This window comes from Brachyhypopomus gauderio, chromosome 1, assembly GCF_052324685.1.
Source record: "Brachyhypopomus gauderio isolate BG-103 chromosome 1, BGAUD_0.2, whole genome shotgun sequence".
Lineage (NCBI taxonomy): Eukaryota > Metazoa > Chordata > Actinopteri > Gymnotiformes > Hypopomidae > Brachyhypopomus > Brachyhypopomus gauderio.
In genome coordinates this window covers 27,344,642-27,367,854 of record NC_135211.1, presented here as the reverse complement: position 1 = coordinate 27,367,854, position 23,213 = coordinate 27,344,642, and the positions used below count along the sequence as shown (strand labels likewise).

The 23,213-nt window shown below is 43.1% G+C and overlaps 2 protein-coding genes across 2 annotated transcripts; both read right to left on the bottom strand.

The window, feature by feature from the left end:
- Positions 1-166: 166 nt before the first annotated feature.
- Positions 167-4,697, bottom strand: otud5b (OTU deubiquitinase 5b). Its single transcript, XM_077007199.1, has 9 exons — positions 3,883-4,697; positions 3,015-3,108; positions 2,836-2,900; positions 2,145-2,301; positions 1,892-2,040; positions 1,589-1,774; positions 1,203-1,410; positions 1,001-1,117; positions 167-876 (listed from the first exon to the last, which is right to left on the bottom strand). Exons 1-9 carry the CDS (start codon positions 4,411-4,413, stop codon positions 755-757), a joined length of 1,629 nt encoding a protein of 542 aa, XP_076863314.1. The 5' UTR covers positions 4,414-4,697; the 3' UTR covers positions 167-754.
- A 720-nt stretch (positions 4,698-5,417) lies between these two features.
- Positions 5,418-22,867, bottom strand: grm6b (glutamate receptor, metabotropic 6b). Its single transcript, XM_077007162.1, has 11 exons — positions 22,453-22,867; positions 21,055-21,628; positions 15,304-15,520; positions 14,976-15,111; positions 14,518-14,672; positions 13,992-14,132; positions 13,495-13,695; positions 11,056-11,195; positions 10,335-10,958; positions 9,448-9,759; positions 5,418-7,478 (listed from the first exon to the last, which is right to left on the bottom strand). The coding sequence occupies exons 2-11, from the start codon at positions 21,571-21,573 to the stop codon at positions 7,239-7,241; spliced, it is 2,685 nt and encodes an 894-aa protein (XP_076863277.1). The 5' UTR covers positions 21,574-21,628; positions 22,453-22,867; the 3' UTR covers positions 5,418-7,238.
- Positions 22,868-23,213: the final 346 nt, after the last annotated feature.

Genomic DNA, 23,213 nt, shown 5'->3' with positions numbered 1-23,213 from the left:
AAATCGCTGACAATTGTATAGAGTATTATATATATAATGTATATATATATATAATGATCACTGACGTTAAAACATTCGCCCATTATGAATAGCACTTCTAAAGCTGTGTAATGTTTCATCTCTTGTGCTTTATGTATTTTTTTATTATTAAAGTGATTTGAATTGGTGAGGTATATCACATTTATTTTAGGTGTTTCCAAAACAAACATGGATTACCATACCCTGTGAAGTAATATAATTTCAAAAACCCAACCTTGCCTCATGTAAATAGCAATAAATAAAAAAAATGTTTTAATCTCTTCCCTGGCCATTTTCAAAGAGATCACTAGCACAATCACTAGTGAATGACAAGCACTGTGTATCCTACATATACACCACTGATACTTGAATGATAAAAGGACTTTGAACTTATTATTTTATTGATAGATAATTAGTCTACTTTTACTAAAAATGCCAAACCCCCCAAAAATTAAAAAATAAATAACAAACCAAAAAAACCATGATGGCAATGAACAATTCCAAGGATATTTAGACTGTATGTTGATGTTTATTTCACTGTGTACCTAACAAGGTCCATGGGGTGTAATGACATGAGAGAAGAGGGGCTGGGAAGAAACAGGAAATTACAGGATATAGTGGTCAGACCAAGGGGAGTGAAAAGATAGGATGTTTATATTGTGATTCAAATCAGGTAGATAGAGCTAGAAACAGGTTGCTGTCCACAATTTCTTCTGCAGCTCTGCAGTCCTTTGAATCAACTACTGTCCGGAGAGGATTCTCTATGTGTTGCATTGTTCTTCATACTGTCGAGGTATTCTTGTTGTGAAACAGCCAATACAGAAGCCAAGATTTCATCATCTTCCCAGTCTGTTAGACCTTCAGGATGACGTCACCACAACAGACACAAAGAAAATGATTAATATTACAAATGAGTACGGCATCAAGAGAATGCAAATCAGTGAAGTTTGAATGATCGTCAGGTTAGTGTGTATTGCTTTACCGAAGGCAGTGGGTGACATTTCCTGCATTATAGTTCGGTAGCCAAGGCTTGGGTAGAGGGACACGAGAGAGGACGGAGCAGATCGAGCCTGTGCAACAAACATCTGGCTGCTGGGACCTGCCGGGGCAAGACAGCCCTCATGAGCACAGCACAGACACAGAACTAAAGCAAACTGGCTTTGAGACGCTTGCTGACAACATACCTGGAGCACATGGTGATGGAGGCTTGGGGAGCATTAGTGTGGCCCCTGCAGGGGAGGGTGGTTTGGCTGGGGCTTCCAGGGTCGCCACCCCTGGTGGTTCTGGAGAGGAGGCAGAGCTCCGCTGGCGAGGGGAACGGCAGCTCCAGTCCTCCAAGCCACTGGACGTAGCGGCAGTAGCGGAGCTGCAGGTTGCACTCGCCTTGCGTGGCTTCAAACCAGAGGACAGACAGTCTATGTCAATAACAATAAAGGCATTAGGACGAGCCACCACTGCTCAGTCACCGTCTGCCACATCACAGAAATACAAATATGGAGATGGGGCGAGACGCTCCACATTACAACCATCTTAGTGGACAATAATGTACAGCAGTAGCAGCAGCTCCCACCTGTCTGCCTTGCTTCTCTTGGTCCTGGAGCCACTGTAAGTAGGACTCGCGGGCCACCTGCTCCTCGATGGCTTCGTTGGTTGCTTCCCAGTCCGTCGCCCTCTTCTTATCCTCCAGCATCTGCTGTTCAATCCAGGACTCTTCTGAGGTCTTGATGGCATGTTTCATTAGAGACTGATCGGCATACTACATAGAGCGTGATTAAACACAAGAGTCAGGCACACAGCAAGCTGCTGGCTACACAGGTTACAAATGCACACTGCGTCTACATCGATCCACTCGTGCGCTGGTGCTGTTCCTCACCCCTGGTTTGAAGGAGGGCAGTCCAAGCCCCACCCCTATAGTGGCTTTATTGGGGTTCACAACGGAGTTGTAATGAATGTTCCGATGGTAGCTGACTCTGATAGGCTCATCGTTGTTCTGATGGATGCCATGAAATGTGTTGATTGGTTCTGGAAATGAAAAAGTCAGCTTCTATTAGTGATTACAATGTGCACTGTTAAAAATGCAAGAGGTTTACAGGTGTACAGGACTTCATCAAGGAGGAGTTACTCACCAATGCCATACTGATAAACCTCCACTGGCCGGTTGTACATCTCTGCCATGGCCTGCATCTCAATGTGGTTCCCATGACAATTGCTCTTCCTCTTCCGGTTTATGTATGTGGTGAAATCCTCTGTGACATAACTTGAGAAGTAATCAGCATTTTTCACCTAAAACCAAGACATGGAAGGTGCTAGATACACACTCAAAAAATAGTATAAGGGTATAGACTCAAAAAACCCTATGAAATCATCAGTGGGAGAAGCTAAATAACGAGCCTGGTGCATCCTACAGCTCATGAGCTCTCGCTACACTGCCCAGGCTCAGTCCAGCTTTTCTCCAGCAGCTAACGGTCTACACGTAAAGCTGTAGCAGCAATATTCATCTAAACAACTTCCAGTACAGTCAGGCATCTTCTTCAACTTACATGCACAGAATTTGTGAATTTAGATGTTGTCAACTGAGCCTGCCGCAGTACCAGTAGGGGCAATATCAGCCTACCACAGTACCAGTAGGGGCAATATCAGACTGGGGTAATATCAGACCAACCCCATGAATCAAAAAGAAAATAACAGCTCATTAGATTCTGGATTCCTTTTAGAAGGCATACTATTCCAATTTTAAGGTTGGATTCCTGCATGCTACACGTACATAACAGAATTGCATAATGTGGTGCTGACAATGTTTCATTAGCGCCAACTCACCAGATAATCCATACAGTGCTTCCGTACAACATCATGCATGTCTTGGTCCCCATATACTTGATCAGCTGCAAAAGCATCACATATAAGATTTTGATTACAGAGACAATGAAACGAGGTTCCTAATAGTGACATTTTGAAATTTCCACCATCATGTCCAAAGAAAAGATGAAGAGAGTTACCAACAGCTCGGAAGAGACATGCACCATCCTCTTTCATCTTTTTGATGACAAATCCTTTCTTTTCTTTGAGAGCTTTTTCAAACCATTGTTCTTGCTATGGGTAGAACAGCAACAACAAAATTACGCAGTCATAACTTTTCCATTGACATTGTGACTCAACTTCCCATCTGAGGCTACTAGAAACAGTTCTGGTCAAATCACATTCACACAGTTTGGTAGCTTGAGGATTCAGACTTGGCCTACTATCTTGGCAACACGAAACAAAATGCTCTTGTTTACATTGTCAAACGTTCCATTATCTGAAGTTTCCCCTATATTTTGACTGACAGCAAGTTTTGTCTTGTTTGACTGACAGTTAGTCAACTGGCCAACAGATTGCCCTTAATGCATGGTTATCAAAGCAAAATAAAAAGAACACAGAGACTGAAGCTGTTAACAGAAGCACAAAATGACACAGAACTTAATCTGTAAATTTTCAAAAATAATTTTCAGAAACTAAAACAATAAAATGTACTTAAATAAAAAGTAAGACTTTTGATCGTAAAAACTAAAATGTATTTAATAGGATAGTGCTCGGTCATTTAGGAATAATGCTCATTCACTGCAATGTGTCTTCAAGCTGGGTACAGCATGATGAACACTCCCCCTAGCAAAATAATAATCTAGTTTTCAAGTAAAATTTTAAAAGATTATCCATAAAAAAGAATTAAACGTTAACAAAAATAAAAAGTAACTTTACGAATAAACGAATAAAAAGTAACTTTAGGTAAACTTTCTTTAGTGATAAGGTGACTTTCCTCTTTTCAGTGGAGACGCCCTATTGACTTTTCTAGTGACTGAAGAGCTGCGTGATGAGTGGCGCGTCTACCTGCTCCACAGTGGCGGGGTCCTCACACTGCAGTCCTATCGCGCTCTCGTACTCGTCCTCACTGTTGTTGCCCCCGGATCCTTCCTCGGTTTCAGGGGCAGGAACGCCTCCTGTCGCACCTGCCATGCCCCCGGGGCACACCGTCTGTCGGCGTCGCTTGCTGTGCCCGGGGCCCGCGCAACAACTTCCAACACCCGTCCCGCATGGCAGCTCCCCGCGACCACCGACAACAGAGTTCACGATCCCCTCGCACGCCCCGACCGGGACCCCCGTCACGACGGGCTGAGGCGCAGCCTGCTGCGGCCGAGAGGCTGCCTCGAGCCGCCGCTCGTCTCGTGACGTGTGAGGCGCGGCCTGGTAGGTCCAAGGCGGCGGAGAAGCCCTGGGCCTCGACCCGGTCCGGCCACTGAGCTGATGAGGATGCTGGTGACCGTGAGAGTGCGAATCAGAGCCGCCTCGTCTGTCCGGATCGTCCGTGTGGTCGCTGCCGCCGCCCGCCGCGCTCGGCTTCTTCTTCGGGAGGATAGTCATCGCCTACGGGACCAGCTAGCTGACCGGGCTGGTTACGAGCTAGCTAGCTGCCGAGTTAGCCACAATAAATGACTTCCAGCTTCCTTTTTCTGCCGGAAGGTCTGGCTGACTACATAAACGGTGCTGCTGGAGTGCCGCGTAGCTTTTAATCCCATAGAATATTGGCAAAACTTCACTTCTTGCCTTTCGTTTGCTTTCGTTTCTTTCCCTTTCTTCGCGAGAGCGAGAGACAAACATCAACAAACGAGTGAGATCGCGTCACTTCCGCCCGTGCGCTTGTCTTCGTCACGTGGGCCATACGCAAAAGCGGAGCGACCGTTTCCCGTGAATTAAAAAAAAATTAAATGTTCAAATAAATCGCCCAGTTGTCGTATACAAATGTCTATTTGCTGGCTTTTTGTAGGTATTTTAAACGTACAATTTTAAATACAAAGACTCATCATGGAGCTGGTATAAATTTATATAAATAAATAACTAGTTCGTGACGTAATTTGACATTTATACATATTTCGTTGGGTTTTTTTGCCTGTTTGCTATTAAAAACTAAATGTTAGTGAACTAGTAGCTAAGGTTTGTTTTGTAAAGGAGGATGTTCAATATCTTGATGTTAACCATTGCAAAGACGAATCTAGCGTTTAGCCTACTGTACTACAACGAAATTGAATTTATAGTTGCAAAAAGTTTTTTGTCTACAAGGACAGGGAGTTAGGGTCTTATAAGTACAGTAGGTTTCCACCCAACTGAAAATGACCCAGACAGCCCAGTTTTGACTTCTGTGCTCAAAACCTTCTACGTAGTCTTCGTTTACTGATGATGGGAAATTAGTATGCAGTATGCAACCAAAATGAATTTTTCCAGTAGAGACCGAAAGATACCCAGAACAAAGATATCTTCGTGGTGTACTTCTTCCTGTCGTGCAGTCGTGGTCCAACGGTCCAATGTACAAACTGAGTGCATAATTTCACTACTGTTTCAGTACATCTTTTATTGAAACATGCATACAATAGATTTCTAGACATCCATGAAACACACCCAGGCTGGGCTAACCTGCTAAAAAAACGACTTTGACTGGCCATAAACAAAACCTGTTTTATGTCTTGGAGTTGTCTGTATGACAAATATACCCACTGCATGAAATAGCATTACATGCAAATTACATGTAAATTTGCATGGAAATTACAGATGCTAATATCAGTAACCCAGCTAGGTGAGGTGAAACTTAAAACTAGCAACATCAACTGCAGAATCCTCTTAGAAACATGCAAATGTAAGAGAAGGTTTCAATAGCACACAAATGGGGTATATCATATAAATCTACAATCTTCTTACTACCACTTGAAGGATTTCCCTCAGCTTAGCAAGTTAAAAAACACAACATTTACATAAAGTAATCAAGATGCTTAATATCAAAATCCAAAATTATTTATTCAAAGTATTTACCTCATTACTGGACATAGTATGAAGTATGTACATATACCTCTGTGTGAAGACTATAGGGAATCTTTCTAGATCTATCTGCTACCTACTTTAATTCACCACAACATTAATATGGGCTCTGATATTAAGCCTTGTCTATAATGTTTTGGTGCATTTGCATTATATGCCACACGAGACTTTGATTAATTTGTCTACATGTAGTTTTGACATTGGTCTCTAGTACTGGCATTTTCAATTGCAAAAACATGTTTGGAAGTGTAGATCACGTGACTGAATATTCTTGACAAAGTCCTTCTAGTCAAAAGTTCTCATTAATGAAATATTAACAAAAGGTTACATCAAACCACACTCAGAAGCATTAGTCATGTGTGCAAGAATCTTGTTTTTCTGTATGTGATTCTGCTTGTACCATAGGTTTCGCATAAGTACTGTACATATTCACTCACGTCATTGGGATTGTTGGCTTCGGTTTGAACCAGAAGAGGGCGCACTTCACTGCACCGAGGTAGATAATAATGTAATTAATAAACACCCAAAAGAACATGGAATATTGCAAGCAATGAACAACAAAATGTTTGTTTCCTTTACCAGCAAAGTTATGGCACAATTTGAAAGACAAAATTCCTTTTTAAATAAATAAGCAAATAACATGCTCCAAGTTTCAGCCTATCCTAGATAATATAATATAATCCTAAAATATAAATGATCAGATGTACATGGTTCAGGAAAAAAGGATATGGACTCCCTGAGAGGCATATTTGACTTGGTTGTGAAAAAAGGCCTATAGCACTTACCAAAATATTTAGGGACATTAGACACAAAGTTCATGCAGAGGTTTGAAAATGATTGTAAAGGGTAAAATCAGATTACAGCTTAACTGCTGCTAAAGGAAGCAGAGGGGAGTCATTTTTACATTTGATGTATTTGTACATCTCCATACTGACTGAAGAAGTCCATTAGTCAAGATATGGCTATTTTGGTCCGTATGATTTTCATAGTTCTGACTCATTCCTCCCAGAAAAATTGTTTTGCAGACTCTTCGTCATCACCAGTGCCCCAGGCTCTAGGGATCTCTATTCCATCCATTTGATGAGTATGAGCACAGTAATCACAGTGATCACAGTGCGATAGACTCACAACAAGAACCTCTTTGGTCTGTCTTTCACCGTGCAGTTCAATGGCCACAGCATAGTCCATAGTTCAGTGTTTATTCTAAAAAAAAAATGTAAAAAAAAAAAACCTGATCTGAACCTGTGCTTCCTTAAGAGAACAAAGGAACAATAAAACGGAGGAACAGTAAAAAAAAAAACTCCCAGAAGATCTTGAGTGGGAATAGCCAGAGTTAAAGCACAGAGGCCCAGGTATGCGTGGACCCCACATGGCAGCTCTCACTGGGATTGCTCTGTTTCACCTTTGACCTCGCCGTTCTGCTTCTCGCTGGCCTTATGGGAGAGGCGCGTGGAGACGGTGGCCGCTTGCACCACAGCTTTAAAGCTCCGCTTACGCTTCTGCACGTTGCGCTCCGGGTGGAAGACGATGACGTACACCTTGGGGAGGTAGAGCATTCCCAGAGACACGGTGGCACTCAGACTCATGGACACGGTCAGCGTGGTGGTCTGGATGAACATCTGGATCAGGATAGGAGAGAATTAGAGGCACTGCCTCATACACAACATATTACACAAGATTATAAAGAACGCAGACAGAGACACTGCAGAAAGACCTGTTAGTCTGCTTGGAGAGTTGAGTTTATGTTAGATGTGAGTTTATGTTAGTGTCATGTGCGTCTGTCCCCTTAACTCTTGGTCTAGTGGCACTGTTCCATTTCAAGTCACTGTTCCGTACTCAAATCGTTTCAGTTCTGCTCCTGTTGTGTCAGGAGTAACATTATGCATCACAGTGAAATGCAGCAGAAAGCATCACATAAAGTGCCTTTGCTGGTTTATGTGGCCATTAAAAAGATGCAGCAGGTGAGGTATTTCTATCAAATCGAGACCGGCAGAGGAATGTCTGTGATGCTATTCCTTTTCTGTCCTCCGTGTCACAGTGATATATTCATAGAGGGCAGGTGATTGATCAATGCCTGGGAAATTGACTAAGCACTAAAGTGAAAAGGAACCAGTCTACTGGCGATCTGCACCTGAGTCCACCTCCCCAAACCCAGAGTCATTTCATCTGCTCCTCCGGTTCCTCTGCGTGCAGCTCCATGTGGACCTGTGCTCTGCCGCCCTGCCCATCCTCTGGGACAGACCGTCACCCGATCAGACTGGGTTTGTGCTCAGACACTCAGTTCAGCAATGTGTGACTCACTCATACATGGCTGCAGGAGGGAGACACGCAGACGTCTGTAGGCTGAATATATTCTCACATAAGTGCAGCTTATGAAACCCCCTGATCTTTTACAGAGGACCGACTCTCTGTGGTCTCATTGTGATATGAAGATTGTTCATTGAAGTTTAAGTCAGAGGTTGCCGTTGTGTGATGGAGACCTTCACTCAGAAAGGTAAATGTGTGTTTCGAGCTGTTGCTGACATTGTGGTCGTTGGCCTGGTGGCCAGAGCACATATACTGTCTGGAAGACCCAGTTTCGATACAGGTACTGTACCCAGCCTTCATCACACACTGACATTTACAGTAACCTCTATGTACTGTTTTTGGGTTTTTTTTTTGGAGCTCCACTACTGTAACACAAGGGCTTTCAGCTTCAGCAATGGTGCCCCACTGGGCTGCATCATCTAACTCTCTCTCCCTGCACTAACACACCCTCTATCTAATCATCAAGCCCTTCAACAGCTGCAGCAGGTGTGACATATCAGGGAAAACTGACAGACAAACAAACAAACAAGCAAACAAATGGAGAACAAGCAGCGTTATTCAGGGTGGCGGCTGCATGTGCGCGATTGTGTATGTGTGTGTGTGTGTGTGTGTGTGTGTGTGTGTGTGTGTTGGGTGATGTCAGGAGCTTCCTGAGGCCACTGAAGCCCCTCCCACCATCTCTCTCCCTCTCCTGCATTCACATCAATTCCTTTCATTCCAGAGAGGTGAAAAGACTGAAAGAGTTCACATCTATCACATTCACATCCATCCTTTAAAGAGCACACCTCAGGCGCAGGGGCTTTGTGACTCACTGCCTCCTAACAGCCCCTTCTCCTACCCACAATGCTGCCCCCTTTTAGGCACAGCTGCTTTAGAAGTCCAGACATCTCCCCGGAGGGACTTGAAAAGGGGGATTTTAAGTCAATAGTGCATATTTGTGTTGAGTTTTGCATCATTTTTTTCAATATAAACCTGGCGAGGTCAGAAATTCTTCTGACCCTAGTCTACTAATGGAAGGAGCTTTATTCAGTTGCAGGGTTCACTGGTGTCCTAGGCTCTTTGTCATTTAAAAAATAATTAATATGAGGCATAAAAACCAGTATACAAAGGCTAGACATGGAAACATCTTTTCTAACATTTAACAAGGTTCTCTCCACATCCAGATCCAAAATACTGAAATGAAACAAAATCAAGACTTCTCTGCATGATATACTCAGATCACTGGCCATGCCATGAAGCACGTCTACACTGCGATGCAGATGGGCAACCATGCCTGCCTACCTTCTCTGTGGACTGTGCCGTGCCGAAGAAGATGGGCACAAAGGCCAGCCAGATGATGCAGGTGGTGTACATGGTGAAGCCAATGGGCTTGGCCTCGTTGAACGTCTCTGGGACACCCCGGCTCTTGATGGCATACACTGTGCATGTGACCATGAGTGCCATGCTGTAGCTGAGGCAGCCAATCAGAGACAGGTCAGACATGTCACACTTCAAGATGCCTCTTGCCAGCTCCGGGTTGGGCGGGTGCAGCTCCTGGAAGTCGATGATGGTGTGGGGGGGGACGACGCCGAACCAGATGAAAATTCCTAGCAGCTGAGTGAGAAGACAGGATCCATATGAAAACAGACAGCACTGATAAACTCGATTACGAACTTAATGAAATGATGTTTGTGCGATGGATTGGTATATAACTTCATATTAGCAGAGTGAAAGCAACTTCAGAGCAGTGTATGTTCAGTGTAAGTGCAGTGTAAGTTCAGTGTAAGTGCAGTGTAATAGCAGTGTAAGTGCAGTGTATGTTCAGTGTAAGTGCAGTGTAATTTCAGTGTAAGTGCAGTGTAAGTGCAGTATAATCAATGTCTGAGCTGATTTCTCCAGCAGACTGCCTTCACTGTCCAGCTAAATTCAGGATTCACAGTTAGCACCTTTTAAATTAATTATTCAGTGGAAGAAATGTACATAGACAAAAATATCTTCTAGAAGGACAAAAGTACACATGGAATCAAAAATCATCATGTTGCTGTAAACTGCTATGACAGAATTTTTTCACAACACATAAAACCAATGACAAAGGTATTAATGATCAGAATCATTAATAATCATGATCATTGTTATATTATTGTTGGTTTTAAATACTGAACTTCGTCTCACTGAAATTACTCACTGACCTGCATGGAGATGAGGAGGAAGGTGATGATGAGCTGTGATGTGGGGCTGATGAACTTGGGGGGCGTCACCGACTTCTTGCCCTGCTCGAAGATGCGGTAGATGCGATTGGTCTTGGTGAGCATGGCCGAGTAGCTGATGCACATGCCGAGTCCAAGGAGCAGCCTTCGCAAGGCGCACACGGCCACACCGGGCTCGGCGATCATCAGGAACGTGATGAGGTAGGTGAGGAAGATTCCCGCCAGCAGCACGTAGCTGAGCTCGCGGCCGGCCGCCCGCACGATGGGCGTGTCGTTGAAACGCACGAAGGTGACGATGACTCCGGTGGTTGCCAGGATGCCCAGCACGGCCAGGAATACGGGGATGATGGCCCAGGGCGAGCTCCACTCCAGTTTGATGATGGGCGTGGGCCTGCAGCCCGTGCGGTTGGGCGTGGGCCGTGTGTCGAACGGGCACGTCTCGCACGTGAGCTCGTTGAGGAGGTATTGGTAGCCATCACAGAGTTCGCAGTGCCAGCAACAGGGCACACCCTTCACCATCCTCTTCCTCTCGCCCGGCTCACAGGGGAAGCTGCAGACGGAGTCTGGGACCTGCCTCTCGCCGCCAGACCACAGCATCTCCTCTGTCTTTAAGACAGATGGACGAAATTGCAAAAATTTGTCCTAATGATCACAAGCATCCTATGTACAAAACAACCAGACCGCACTAGGGATTGATACCCACACTGAGTCGTAGGTAGTTGGTCCACTGGCCGATGACCTTGTATCCGGGGCTGGTGCTGTTGGAGAACTGATACTGGAAGATGTCGTAGCGTCCAGGTGCATCTCCATCCTCATTAAACGTCACGCCCGTGCCTGCACTACCTGCGGAACCAGTATACACAGGGCTTTTAGTGGGAGCTTATTTAGAGTTCGCACAACCAAAGTGTGCACACACACACACACACACACACACACACACACACACACACACACACACACACACACAATCAATATTGCGAGCCAAAAAACAAGATGAGTAAAACAAATGAAGATTGACGTGAGTTCATGAGTTCTACTCAGGCCCCTCTGGCATTCACAGCTGAGAGGATGTTCATACAGGAAAGAGAATTCACAGTGAGGCAATGAAATGGTACACAGTTCATCAGTAGTTCCAGGTACTCAAGGGCACTTGCATAGAAAGATGACGGAGAAAAGCTGTCTGCCCGGTGTTTGACGAGAGGCAGCCCCAGGGGAGGCAGGGGATGAGGGGGGAGAAGTACAGAGCTATTTAAGAGCTCTTCAGCTGCAGGACTCCATTAGCACGGCTCCCCAGGCTAGACGGGGGTCCTCGGCTTGACCCCTCCACACTCCAACCCTCTCCAGAGACCCGAACACAGCCCTCATCCACACGAAGTATCTTCCTAATCCTCGAACTTCCTCCTGCCTCGGGTTTTCCTTTCCGAAATAATCGTCATCTCCACCTTTTTACCATTTTGAGCACTTTTCACAGTCAACATTCAAAACAACTGCACCTTGCACACGGTCTAATAAACATGAAGAAGTTACCCCAGTAACACTATGGAGCAAGACATGACAAACAGATAGCCTGTGCCTCCTGGTCATTTTTAAAAGCTGGGTCTACAACCATTGTAACTGTAGCTAAGTATACTTTCATGGCCGGAGACTGTTTCATTAAATAACTGTAGATATGGTTCACAACTGGAAAATATTAGTCTGCTTGTTTTCCTGGTTTTCATGTTTTGTTTTCTGTTCATTATGTAGCCTGTATGAGGGGTAGGACAGTGGGAATGGTTTGCACACCTGTAAGGCGTCTTTTACGGGGGAAAAGGGGGTGGTGTTTCGCTGTTTTAAAAGTCCAGAGAAATCTGGTAATTGGTGTTCTGTTCACCGCCAGAGATGCATGTAGGTGTGAGTGGGTTTCAACAAATAATCCAGGAACCTTCGAGGACTTTAAGTAGTATGCTACAGTTAATTGAGCAGAAAGGGTTAATAAAGGGCTATATATGTTCCTGAGCTTGGTCTGTGCGGGTCCAGATACAGGTATGTGCTGTTCTTGTTTGTTTGAGTGATTGTTAAAATGTTCAGCGTCGGAGTATGTTTGTCTCATGTTTGATTCGTTGTGGATTGTGTTTAAATTGTTGAGTGGTTGTGGATGTTATTGATTTAAACTGCATGTTTGTGGACTGTGGTGGATAGCGGGCCCGGGGCGAGGCTGCGGTATCAGTGTTGAGCGAAGAGTCCTCTTACCATAGATTCACTGATTGTTGAAAGGGATGTGAATATCATTGTAAAGTGGTTGGAGATTTATTCCGGTTAAGCTGCCTGTTATTAATTATGTTTTTCCTTCGCAAAAGTGGTATGACTGGGTGGTGAAATCTGACTGTTGTTCTTTTTTCCCTTCTTTAAATCCCTAATTAATGTGCTATGCATCTGTTCACAAATGCGCATTGTTTGGGTCGGGTGAAGTTGAGTGTGTGTTGTGCTGAATTCAGCACCCCCGCCGTGAGATGCATCCCCTTCTCAGGAGCATGTGCTATACGGCTTACTGGATGAAGTTATGTCTCATACATACTGTGTTGGATGTGAATGCTGTCCCTGTTTCAGTCTGTATGTTGTTGCATCTGTAAACTGGCTGTTTGTGTCTATTTGGCTAAAATTATATTGAAGTTGAATCAACAAAATTTAAATGAAAAGTTTTTTGGCAGACCACCTGCTGAGAAATGCACCCCTCTTAATTCTGGCTACACTGGTGTTACATTCATGAAACTCATGGAGTCAACATGAATTGGTCCCAACTATATACCTCTAAAGTGGTTTTTGAGCCCTTCTTGAGAGTTCCCAAGAAGGGAATGCAAGTTTTCATTTGTCGCACCCATCTTCTTATGGTAATGTTCTTGGTTCTTGTAAATATCTTGAAAAAGTAAGTAAAACTATTTTTTATTAACTTGATTATATAAAAATTATTCATGGCAGTGGACTCTGAATCACCTGCTGTGATTTCTTTCAATTTCCCTTGAACACAAACCCCAGGTGCCTGTCATTCAGACCACGCTGCCTATAAAGAGTTTGCTGTTTTCTGAGGTCCACACTCTCTCCCGCCGACATCTACTCTGGCTTGCCTCCTACCGTGGCCTCGATCCATTAGAAACATTCGACTCACCATTGAAGTTCACAGCCCGGATGTATTTTAGTAGCAGGCTCCCATCCAGCGGGTCCATCCTGTGGCAGATGCCAGTGGCTCCTGGGCACAGATCTATGTGCATGTGGTGCAGGGCGTGGGCCATAGCGTACACGGCGTCGATGACGAACTGCACCTTACCCTCCTGCTCATACGGCGAGTCTTTACTGATCCGCTCCTCTCCTGAATGGCAGACAACATGGGAGACTGCGTCATTGTCGTGCTTAACACTTAACACACGAGGAGGATCAAAAAATTGGGAGCTTGCAAACAGTTTGATGGGCATTAAAGGTCTGATTAATCACCCTAGAGCAAGTCTTCATCTACAAAAGAGACATCTGAATACATGTTAAACTCACTCCATAGTAATCTGGTCTATCTGTGTTCCTTTATTAAATTTGATACTCTGATACTCTCTTTGATCGCCACAGGGGGACCAGTCCATTTGACGAATCTTTAAAATATGAAGTTCTACTCACCTGTGCATTTCTTCTGCCCAGTGTCAAATTTAATGCCAGGGCGCGTCAATTTGCATTTGAAGTTGTCCTCCCAGAACTCTGCAAACCAGATGTTTCTCCTGTTGTTCTCCAGTGAGCGTGAGGTGAAGTACTGGTCAAAGCCTGGAAAGGCAGAATACTTCACACTGCGCCCAACCCATTGAAACACACCTTTTAAACCACCCCAGATCACCCGTATGCCTCAGATCACCACCTCAGAGCACCTATGTGGTTCTTAGCTTCATGCATACAAAAACCATTTGGCATCTGGTTAGATGATTCCACACTGAAACTTATCAGGAATCTCTTGATCCTCTCACCAGTCTCTTTCAAAGAATTGTTAAACTCTTCTCAGACATGTGTGAATGGGCACAGGAACATCATATTAAACATTAGATTTTTAAAAGATAATATTATATACCAAAAGCAACATGAAAGGACGAATATAGCTTTGGCCTATAGTGTGCAGACTTAGTACTTTTGGACTATGGCATTAATGTTTTCATACCCTCTATAGATGCCCGTTTGGGCAGGATGGTGACCGCACCCTCCGCCACATCTTCCTGGTTCAGAACTGGGGAGATTTTGGCCCCCCAGCTGTCTGAGCCCACAAACAGGAAGTGACCTGTAAGATTGGCTCTCTTTGCTGCTTCGAGGACCCGCCTACAAGGGATAAACAGACAAACAACCTTTCAGTGACCCCTGGATTTACTGTATCATTGAAAAAACATTCTATTTTGAAAGTAAATAGACTGTTATTAGATATCATTATAAAATTGTTTTACAACATAGAAAGCAAGAATAATAATAATAAACAAAAGCACTGTGTGAGGCATGCTTATATCAGATTTCCGAGAGCTATTTTTGGGAATCATGATGTTGATGAAGTGATTTTTGTTCTATAACTATTAACTGTTTCATTACAGTTTAGAGGTAAATTCCAAAAAATTTGAGAAGATTACTCACTTGATGTCATCTTCGTTAGCAAATATTATGACTCCTCTGGCATTGGAGGTCTCCATTAGCCTTTTAATGATTTTGTCAAACTCTCCTGGTCTTGGTTCTCTAGGAATCCTAATGGACTGAGCTATACACACACCTCCTGAATGAACAGAAGCCACATACACCTATGTGAAACCCCTCTCTTTAGCACTACAACTAACTGTTCATTAAAACATGTACTCTCAAAACTGGCCATCCAATTATAGATTCTTATCGAATGCTAAATCAGTCAGGAGTCTCCTTCCTAGCTCTTTCCTCCTTCACGCCAAGCTTGTGTGTCTGGGAATCATACCCGCTTCTCTGGAGATCTGGAGGAACCCGTCCACCCCGCTCTCCCCATAGTTGCCCTCTGATGCCAGAGTGGAGACGTAGTTCCAGCCCATGGCCTTCACGATGTCCACCATAGCCTGCGCCTGGAAGGAGTCCGGCGGCACCACCCGCGAGAAGAAGTCGTAGCGAGTGTTGTCGCTCAGCTCTGGGGCGGTGGAGGCGTAGCTGATCTGGGGGATCTGTAAATCATGACAAGCATTGATCAGATTCACTGCATGACCCTAAAACGAGGATTCCATTACAGACCTGTTGAGCTAGGGGAGGTTTCACCTTTTAAGATGATTTTTAAACAATAAACCATACTGCATATAAACATTTATTATCAAATGTAATCTTTTTCTTTCTTTTTTGCATTTAAGGGCTGTGAAGAGTAGGCTGAGAAGGTCAGGCATAATTCATCAGCTTGTTGATTCACCATCCTTACATGTGAAGCTCTGAACAGCTTATTACACAACGTGAAGTACCATATCAAACATATCAAATACCCCTATTTTTGGCTTTAAAGATTGCTTTGGATGCTTTTAAATGCTTTGTGTGTTCTTGTTTATGTAAATCACTTTGAAGGACCTTGCCTTCAGAAAGGTTGACAGGGTTGCCTCTCATGCTCAAACAGCACCCATGCATGTGTAAACTTATAATTTCCTGTTGGCAGGCAGAATGCTGCGTTAATTTTAAGATACATAAGTCAGTCTAAAGGCTCCCAGAACAAAACCACTACAATAGCAGCTCTGCCCCAAAGATGCACCCTGTGCTCCTCACTACTGCTGTGTAAAGCAAATGGACCAAGCATAAAGCTTTTGGCTCAGGAAAAATGTAGGAGAAGATTAATTTGCATTAATTATTTATTATTTCCTTAGCCATGCAGCTGATGTTATGGTTTTGTGTTAATGTCCTCTCAGAGGTTTGACGAGAAAGTGTATAAAGATACAGCAAAAAAGTGAAGCACATTGGGAGAGACAAGATAACCATTTCTCAGCAGTAAACCACACACTATGTCTTATATATATATATATATATATATATATATATATATATATATATATATATATATATATATATATATATATATATATATATATATATATATGTCTTGCTCTTGGCTATATGCAGCATATATTTGGTCACAGAAAACTCTGTACCCACCACAACATAAAGCCTTCAGTTTACAGTAATACACATTGAGTGAACAACTTAATATATTGAGTGAACAGTAAAATCACTACATTGAGTGAACAGTTTAATCACATATCAAGTGAAAAACTAAGGCTCTGTTCGAAATAGACTACTACATACTGGATACTGCATACTGGACTCAGTATATACTGGATACTGCATACTGGTCCTCGTAGTAGTATGCAGTAAAGTTTGCAGTATGTGACAAAAGCAAAGCATACTACGGGGTCACGTGAACGTAGCGTTGCATGATGGGATGCAGTACACCACGAAGATAGCTCTGTTCGCGTACTGGAATATTTTGCGGAAGTAGTAGGTCATCCGGGTATGTTTCGCGTACTGGAAAATTTCATTTTGGTCACATACTGCATACGGCATACTGATTTGGTGCTCGATCAGCACGCCAGTAGTATGTAGTAGGCTATTTCGAACACAGCCTAATTTTTTTAACGTTTTTAAGTATGTTATGGAGTTCCTACTCAGCACTACCCTGCACTACCCTGCTAAGGCAAAATAAATCTGAGATATTTGGGAAGCTCAGATCAATTAAAATCAATTCATGGCCATAGTGAGAGATTTTATGAAAATCCAGACTTTTAACATTGTAACAGTAGGGTAGGATGGTTGTTAAAAGGAGGACATATGAGACGGATGTGTGACAACATCATATTGAAATACCAAACAAAAACCATATTATCCTGTGATGTAATCATTTACTCAGTAAATCTGGCAGCTACTTGTATTATATAAGTATGTTGTGGTGCACAGAAGGCATGAAATCTTTGCTACTAATCAGAAGGATGTGTTGACCACTAATACTGAATTCTCTTTATTTTTGGTATTTCAAATCAATCCTGTATTTCCAAACCAGTTCCATGTCCATAATGCTACGAAAGGCAGTTTTGTTGCAATTAAGCAGACATATTTAAACATATTTTGTCCATTAATTATTTTAGCTGGGACTGCTGTAACAAAGGTCTTTACATTTACCCGATAAATTTACCTTTACATTTACCCAAGGCTCTTGAACGTTTAGATCTTTGTGCCGAATTTCAATGGCACTGAACGTCCAGCATTCTCCTGCATTAAATCCTATTTGATAGATCACTAGCAGTTTGTCCTTGTATATATGCTCTGCGATTACAAAGGTAAAATATAGTGTGCCATAAGTGTCAGTACTCGGGCCCTTTTCATTATATATGCTATTATTTGTAAGCATGACATTAACTTTCATTGTTTCATGGTCAATACTCAGCTATATACAGTGGGGAAAATAAGTATTTAGTCAGTCACCAATTGTGTAAGTTCTCCCACTTAAAAAGATGAGAGAGGCCTGTAATTGACATCATAGGTATACCTCAACTATGAGAGACAAAATGTCAAAAAAAATTGAGAATATCATTTTGTCTGACTTTTAAAGAATTTATTTGCAAATAATGGTGGAAAATAAGTATTTGGTCACCTACAAACAAGAAAGATTTCTGGCTGTCACAGACCTGTAACTTCTTTTTTAAGAGGCTCCTCTTTCCCCCACTCATTACCTGTATTAATGGCACCTGTTTGAAGTCGTTAACAGTATAAAAGACACCTGCCCACAACCTCAAACAGTCACACTCCAAACTCCACTATGGTGAAGACGAAAGAGCTGTCGGAGGACACCAGAAACCGAATTGTACACCTGCACCAGGCTGGGAAGACTGAATCTGCAATAGGCAAGCAGCTAGGTGTGAAGAAATCGACTGTGGGAGCAATAATCAGAAAATGGAAGACCTACAAGACCACTACTAATCTCCCTCGATCTGAGGCTCTGCGCAAGATCTCAGCCCGTGGGGTCAAAATGATCACAAGAACGGTGAGGAAAAATCCCAGAACCACAAGGGGGGATCTAGTGAATGACCTGCAGAAAGCTGGGACCAACGTTACAAAGGCTACCATCAGCAACACACTACGACGCCAGGGACTCAGATCTTGCAGTGCCAAACGTGTCCCCCTGCTTAAGCCAGTCCATATCCAGGCACGTCTGAAGTTTGCTAGAGAGCATTTGGATGTTCCAGAAGAGTATTGGGAGAATGTCATATGGTCAGATGAAACCAAAGTAGAACTATTTGGTAAAAACACAACTCGTCGTGTTTGGAGGACAGTGAATGCTGAGTTGCATCCAAAGAACACCATACCAGCTGTGAAGCATGGGGGTGGCAACATCATGCTTTGGGGCTGTTTCTCTGCAAAGGGACCAGGACGACTGGTCCGTGTACATGAAAGAATGAATGGGGCCATGTATTGTGAGATTTTGAAGACTGTGTAAAGGAGCTAAAAAAAAAGAACCAGTAACTCGGCGGTGTTTTCAGGTACACCCATAACTTAGATATTTTTTAGGTTTTTTGTATAAAACTAAGGTAATTGGCATAAAACTTAAATTACTTTAAATATTCATTTTGAATGATCTGGCCCCACAGTATCTGAGTTAACTCTTCAAACCTATAATCCATGTGTTTTCTCAAATCCAGGACTGTGTTCTCAAAATCCAGGGGTTTCTCTTAGTTCTTAGAGTTAGTAAGATTACAGCCGGGGTAGAGCTAAATCCTATAACGCCCATGGTAGAAAAGCCTGCCAGCTTTAATTCACCCAATGTTTAAAATCTATGATATTTAATAAGGCTTTAGACCAGCATCCTGCATATAAGGTGCAAAAGCTGAGACTCCCAGTCATGGAGTTTTCTGGTAATCTGAGGTGTTGATGTTGACTGGTTACTTCATGTACGCAGGTTTATGATGAAGATGTGGGTGGAATTCAGTGTGTCAGAGTGCCTTCGGCATTGTGGGTAACCTCTGGCCTTCCTTTCAGTTATGCCGCTACATTTAAACATGGCTGAGGTGCGAGCTGCTGACTGGTACATGTCTACGGCTCATGTGTTGTTCATATTTACAGATCTACCTGCATCTTAGCATTTTATCTGCATTTTGCTGTGGAGGTGATGCTGGACTAGAACACTGGACTAGAACTGCTCATCGGTGATGAAGAAACTGAGACGATGCCAAAAAATGTCCCTGTGCTGCCAGTCGATGAACTGACGTTGCCGTATTCATCCACCCACTCCATCCTACCCTAGACCTCATGTAAACATCGAGACTGAGTTACATGGACAATAGATAGTGTACGAAAGCATGGACTGATCACAAGCCTCCTGCCCGCTGCTGTTGCTGGCAGGAGGAGACGGTTGGGGAGGGGGAGGGAGGTAGTGGGGGGGTTGGAGGGACGGGGGAGGGGGGATGAGGGGTGCAGAGCGGTGTGTCCTTTCACAGGTACAAATGGGCCCCAGACAGCCTCCATAAAACGTGAGTCGTTCATGGAGCCTGTGGATGTTTCTCCCCTCTCCACCCCACAGAGTTCAAACTTTTACCTCCATACAGGAAAAGCAGAGAGGCCGCACCTAACGTAGCACTCCCAAATGAGAAGCCATAGGGTTTGTCTGCAAGCTGTGGCTCTATGCTGCTAACGGCGAGGCTGGGCAGGGATGGCAGGACTGAACGTTATCCCACCAGAACCCAACTGCACCATCTCAGCTGTATCTCACACTGCCTTTCAAGGTTTTACATTTAAATATCTCGAGACGAGATACTCTGAAGAGCCCTATGGTCAAATAGGCCAATAAGGTTTCTTACATGCTTACACATATCTAGAAAGTTGGGCAGTATGGGGGCCGAGGCTTTGAATGTGACATGCTGGTGGAATATAGCAGCTGTGATATATGTCATGACTGTCTTTCCTCTCACTGTTTCTCCCACCTTCTTCCCTCATGAAGCTTCTGGTCGCCATGTAGGTATAGAACCTTTTTCCAGATACAGAACAGTACCTGTACTATTTTTAATCCAGTGTAAATTTATACACAGATTTCTGTTCTGAAGACTATCAAATGACTCCCTAATAAGGAACATAGAGAAAATTACTGTAACAATGTTTAATTTTGCAATACTGCTAGTCTAGCGATGTTTCTTATGTTTTATTAACAAAAAATTAATTCCCTAAATACATGAGTAATTTGAGTAAAAACAGGAGACAAATGTATTTTTTTAAGAAGCCCTCACTGAAGCCATTACTTACGAACCTGTGAGTTGAAATACTGTCTGAACCTTTTAAGAGAACTAACAAAGTGCGTTCCTGTTCCTCTAGCTCCTACACTATTCCTCTCAGCAGTCAGCCCCCATCACCTCAGCACAGTGTTGTATTTCCTCAGGAAAGAAGAAACCGAGTGAAAGAATGTTGTGGATTCGCTCGATTTAGAGAATCCCTAAATGAGAACTGAGAGATGCTCCCACCCTGTTAGCCAAACGAATGTATCACGGAAAAAATAACAAAACAATTATAAATTATGCTAATGAATGCATGAGGACAGGTGATGTGATCTGAGCCTAATCTCAAGAGAGTTAGAGAGTTAAGAGTCCTGATTACGGGCTTCTTCAGTATAAAAAGAATCTCATCTGCAATCTTAAAGTGTGCTGACTAATTGTGTTAATACATATCAGTGGTTAAGCAACCTCACCGCAAACAGACGCAGGACGTTGGCCACCATGATCGACACGGAGCTGGCGGATGCACCGATGACCCCAACCACACGCTCAGGCTTGGGGATGAGAGGAGGGTCCCCGTTTGAGCACCGCACGTCCGATGTGTCCTTCTGGATGAGAGCCTGGACGAAAGTGAGGGATTGCTCCAGGGCGTATGTGTCCCTGGAGCACGTGTCCAGGATCCGGGCCCCCAGAGTCACGTTGGGCAGCAGATCTGGGTCGCTGTTGATCTGGTCCAGGGCGTACAGCATGGCCTCCATACGGTGGATACCTTTCTCCTTCTTAATCTCCCCACACGGGACACCTGCTGGGCCCCGGGCGTGAATCGGGAAGAGCCCGCCGAGCGTGATGTCTCCCTCAATCTTTATGGAGTGGGGTGGAACATCGACGGAGGCCCATGACTCAGTGGAGAAGCCCAGCACTACTGCCCAGAGGAAGGAAACTGGGGAAACCAGGAGCGCAGGAGTGCCCAGCACTGCTAGCATCGTTGCCATACCAGCAAGCTCCTCGACTACTGTGGGAGGATTTCCTGCCCTCTACACATCACTCCTGGGGGGGATGGGGACATGGTCATATGGCGTGCATGCTTCTCAAAAACGCATGCTGAATGATTGTACAAGAAAATAAACGTTGGGGTGCACTGCTTCCAGTAGACAAAATAATACAGAGATTAGGGCAAAGGTCAAATTAGAAAAAGCAAGTGTAGCAAGTTTCACAGAGCATTGGAAGAGAAATTATGTAAAAAAGGTGGCGATGAAGACGAGGAAGAGGATTAACTCATTCCGTTAATATTATTTTATCTATTTGTATTTTGGAATATCCAAATCTGAACACTGAGGGAACACCTCTTGGATTTAGTAGTGTATAATAGTGTATAAGTATAGTGTATAATATAATAGTATATAATATAAATGATCAGAATTTGTAGTGTATAATGGTAGTGTATAAGTAATGTATAATATATAGTAGTGTAGGCTATAATATAGTTATCAGAATTAGCAGTGTATAAGTATATTGTATAATATAGTAGTGTATAATATAATTATAAGAATTAGCAGTGTATAATATTTTTATCAGAAAAAGAAATGCGTTTTCCCCATTCAGTTCTAATGATTTGATTAACAAGACATTCGTGTATTGATTTCATTTATTTTAACTGCTACTTTCAGTCAGTACAACCTGAGGACAATGAGAGGTGGAACTTTTCCCCCATAAACTGTAGTGACATTGAAGCATCGCACCCCCAGTTGTACAACGAACAACGGTACGTAGGAAGGGACGCTTCTCTGTCGGAGAACAATTCAAACAGCGAGAACCTGGTTAATTTAAGACAATCTTAATTTGATTAGAGTAAAAGCCATTTCGGTCCTTACCTGAGAATGTAATTTTGCACATCCCCATTGGGTCGTCAGGTGGTGGTCTTAGTAGTACGCCTCCTCCAGTCGTTAAATGCTTTTCGACGACATGACCGAATCATAACTTGACAATAACATATTTTCTAATTGTAAGAAAATTACTACACTGTCAACGGTAACTCTGATGGTGTCGTCAAAATACAACAACAAATAATAAAACCCCAAGCAGCAAACGGCGAATAGTAACAGCGTTAAGGCTGCAGCTGAAGCGTTATGGTGGAATTATACAAAAGTGTAAAAGCACATATTCCATCTCAGATCCTAGAAACCTCAGCCAAATCCCTTAAAAGCTCTCTCACGTTCTCGTGCTCTCCGCGCGATAATGGGTACAGTTTGGGATTATACACGCATCTGAGAAGGATCTGGGAGGAGTATATATTTATATAAATTAATATATACTCCTATATCGATAAATAAATAAATAAATAAATAAATAAATAAATAAATGTCCCACGAAGTCTAAATCTCCATCTGTACTTAGAAAAGGTTATTTTATTTTTTTAATGCTGTTGTCTAAAGGCAACAGGAGAGATAATAATATGATAACCGTTAAGAGATATTAACATAAGTTACTGATGTATAGATTAAAATCTTACGCAGCAGCGCTTTTAGTAGAAGTCTGTCTCTCTCTGTCTCTCTCTCACACACACAGATAGATAGATAGATAGATAGATAGATAGATAGATAGATAGATAGATAGATAGATAGATAGATAGATA

What these genes read in the sequence shown, in the direction of transcription:
- otud5b (XM_077007199.1), bottom strand. Translation starts at nt 4,413, where the DNA reads ATGACTATCCTCCCGAAGAAGAAGCCGAGCGCGGCGGGCGGCGGCAGC. An exon ending in TGCCCTCCTTCAAACCAGGG is followed by an intron (nt 1,775 to 1,891) that starts GTGAGGAACAGC and finishes CGCTCTATGTAG; the next exon opens with TATGCCGATCAGTCTCTAAT. An exon ending in TCCATCACCATGTGCTCCAG is followed by an intron (nt 1,118 to 1,202) that starts GTATGTTGTCAG and finishes TTGCCCCGGCAG; the next exon opens with GTCCCAGCAGCCAGATGTTT.
- grm6b (XM_077007162.1), bottom strand. Translation starts at nt 21,573, where the DNA reads ATGGCAACGATGCTAGCAGTGCTGGGCACTCCTGCGCTCCTGGTTTCC. An exon ending in CCAACTACCTACGACTCAGT is followed by an intron (nt 10,959 to 11,055) that starts GTGGGTATCAAT and finishes TCTGTCTTAAAG; the next exon opens with ACAGAGGAGATGCTGTGGTC. An exon ending in TCCTCCTCATCTCCATGCAG is followed by an intron (nt 9,760 to 10,334) that starts GTCAGTGAGTAA and finishes CTTCTCACTCAG; the next exon opens with CTGCTAGGAATTTTCATCTG.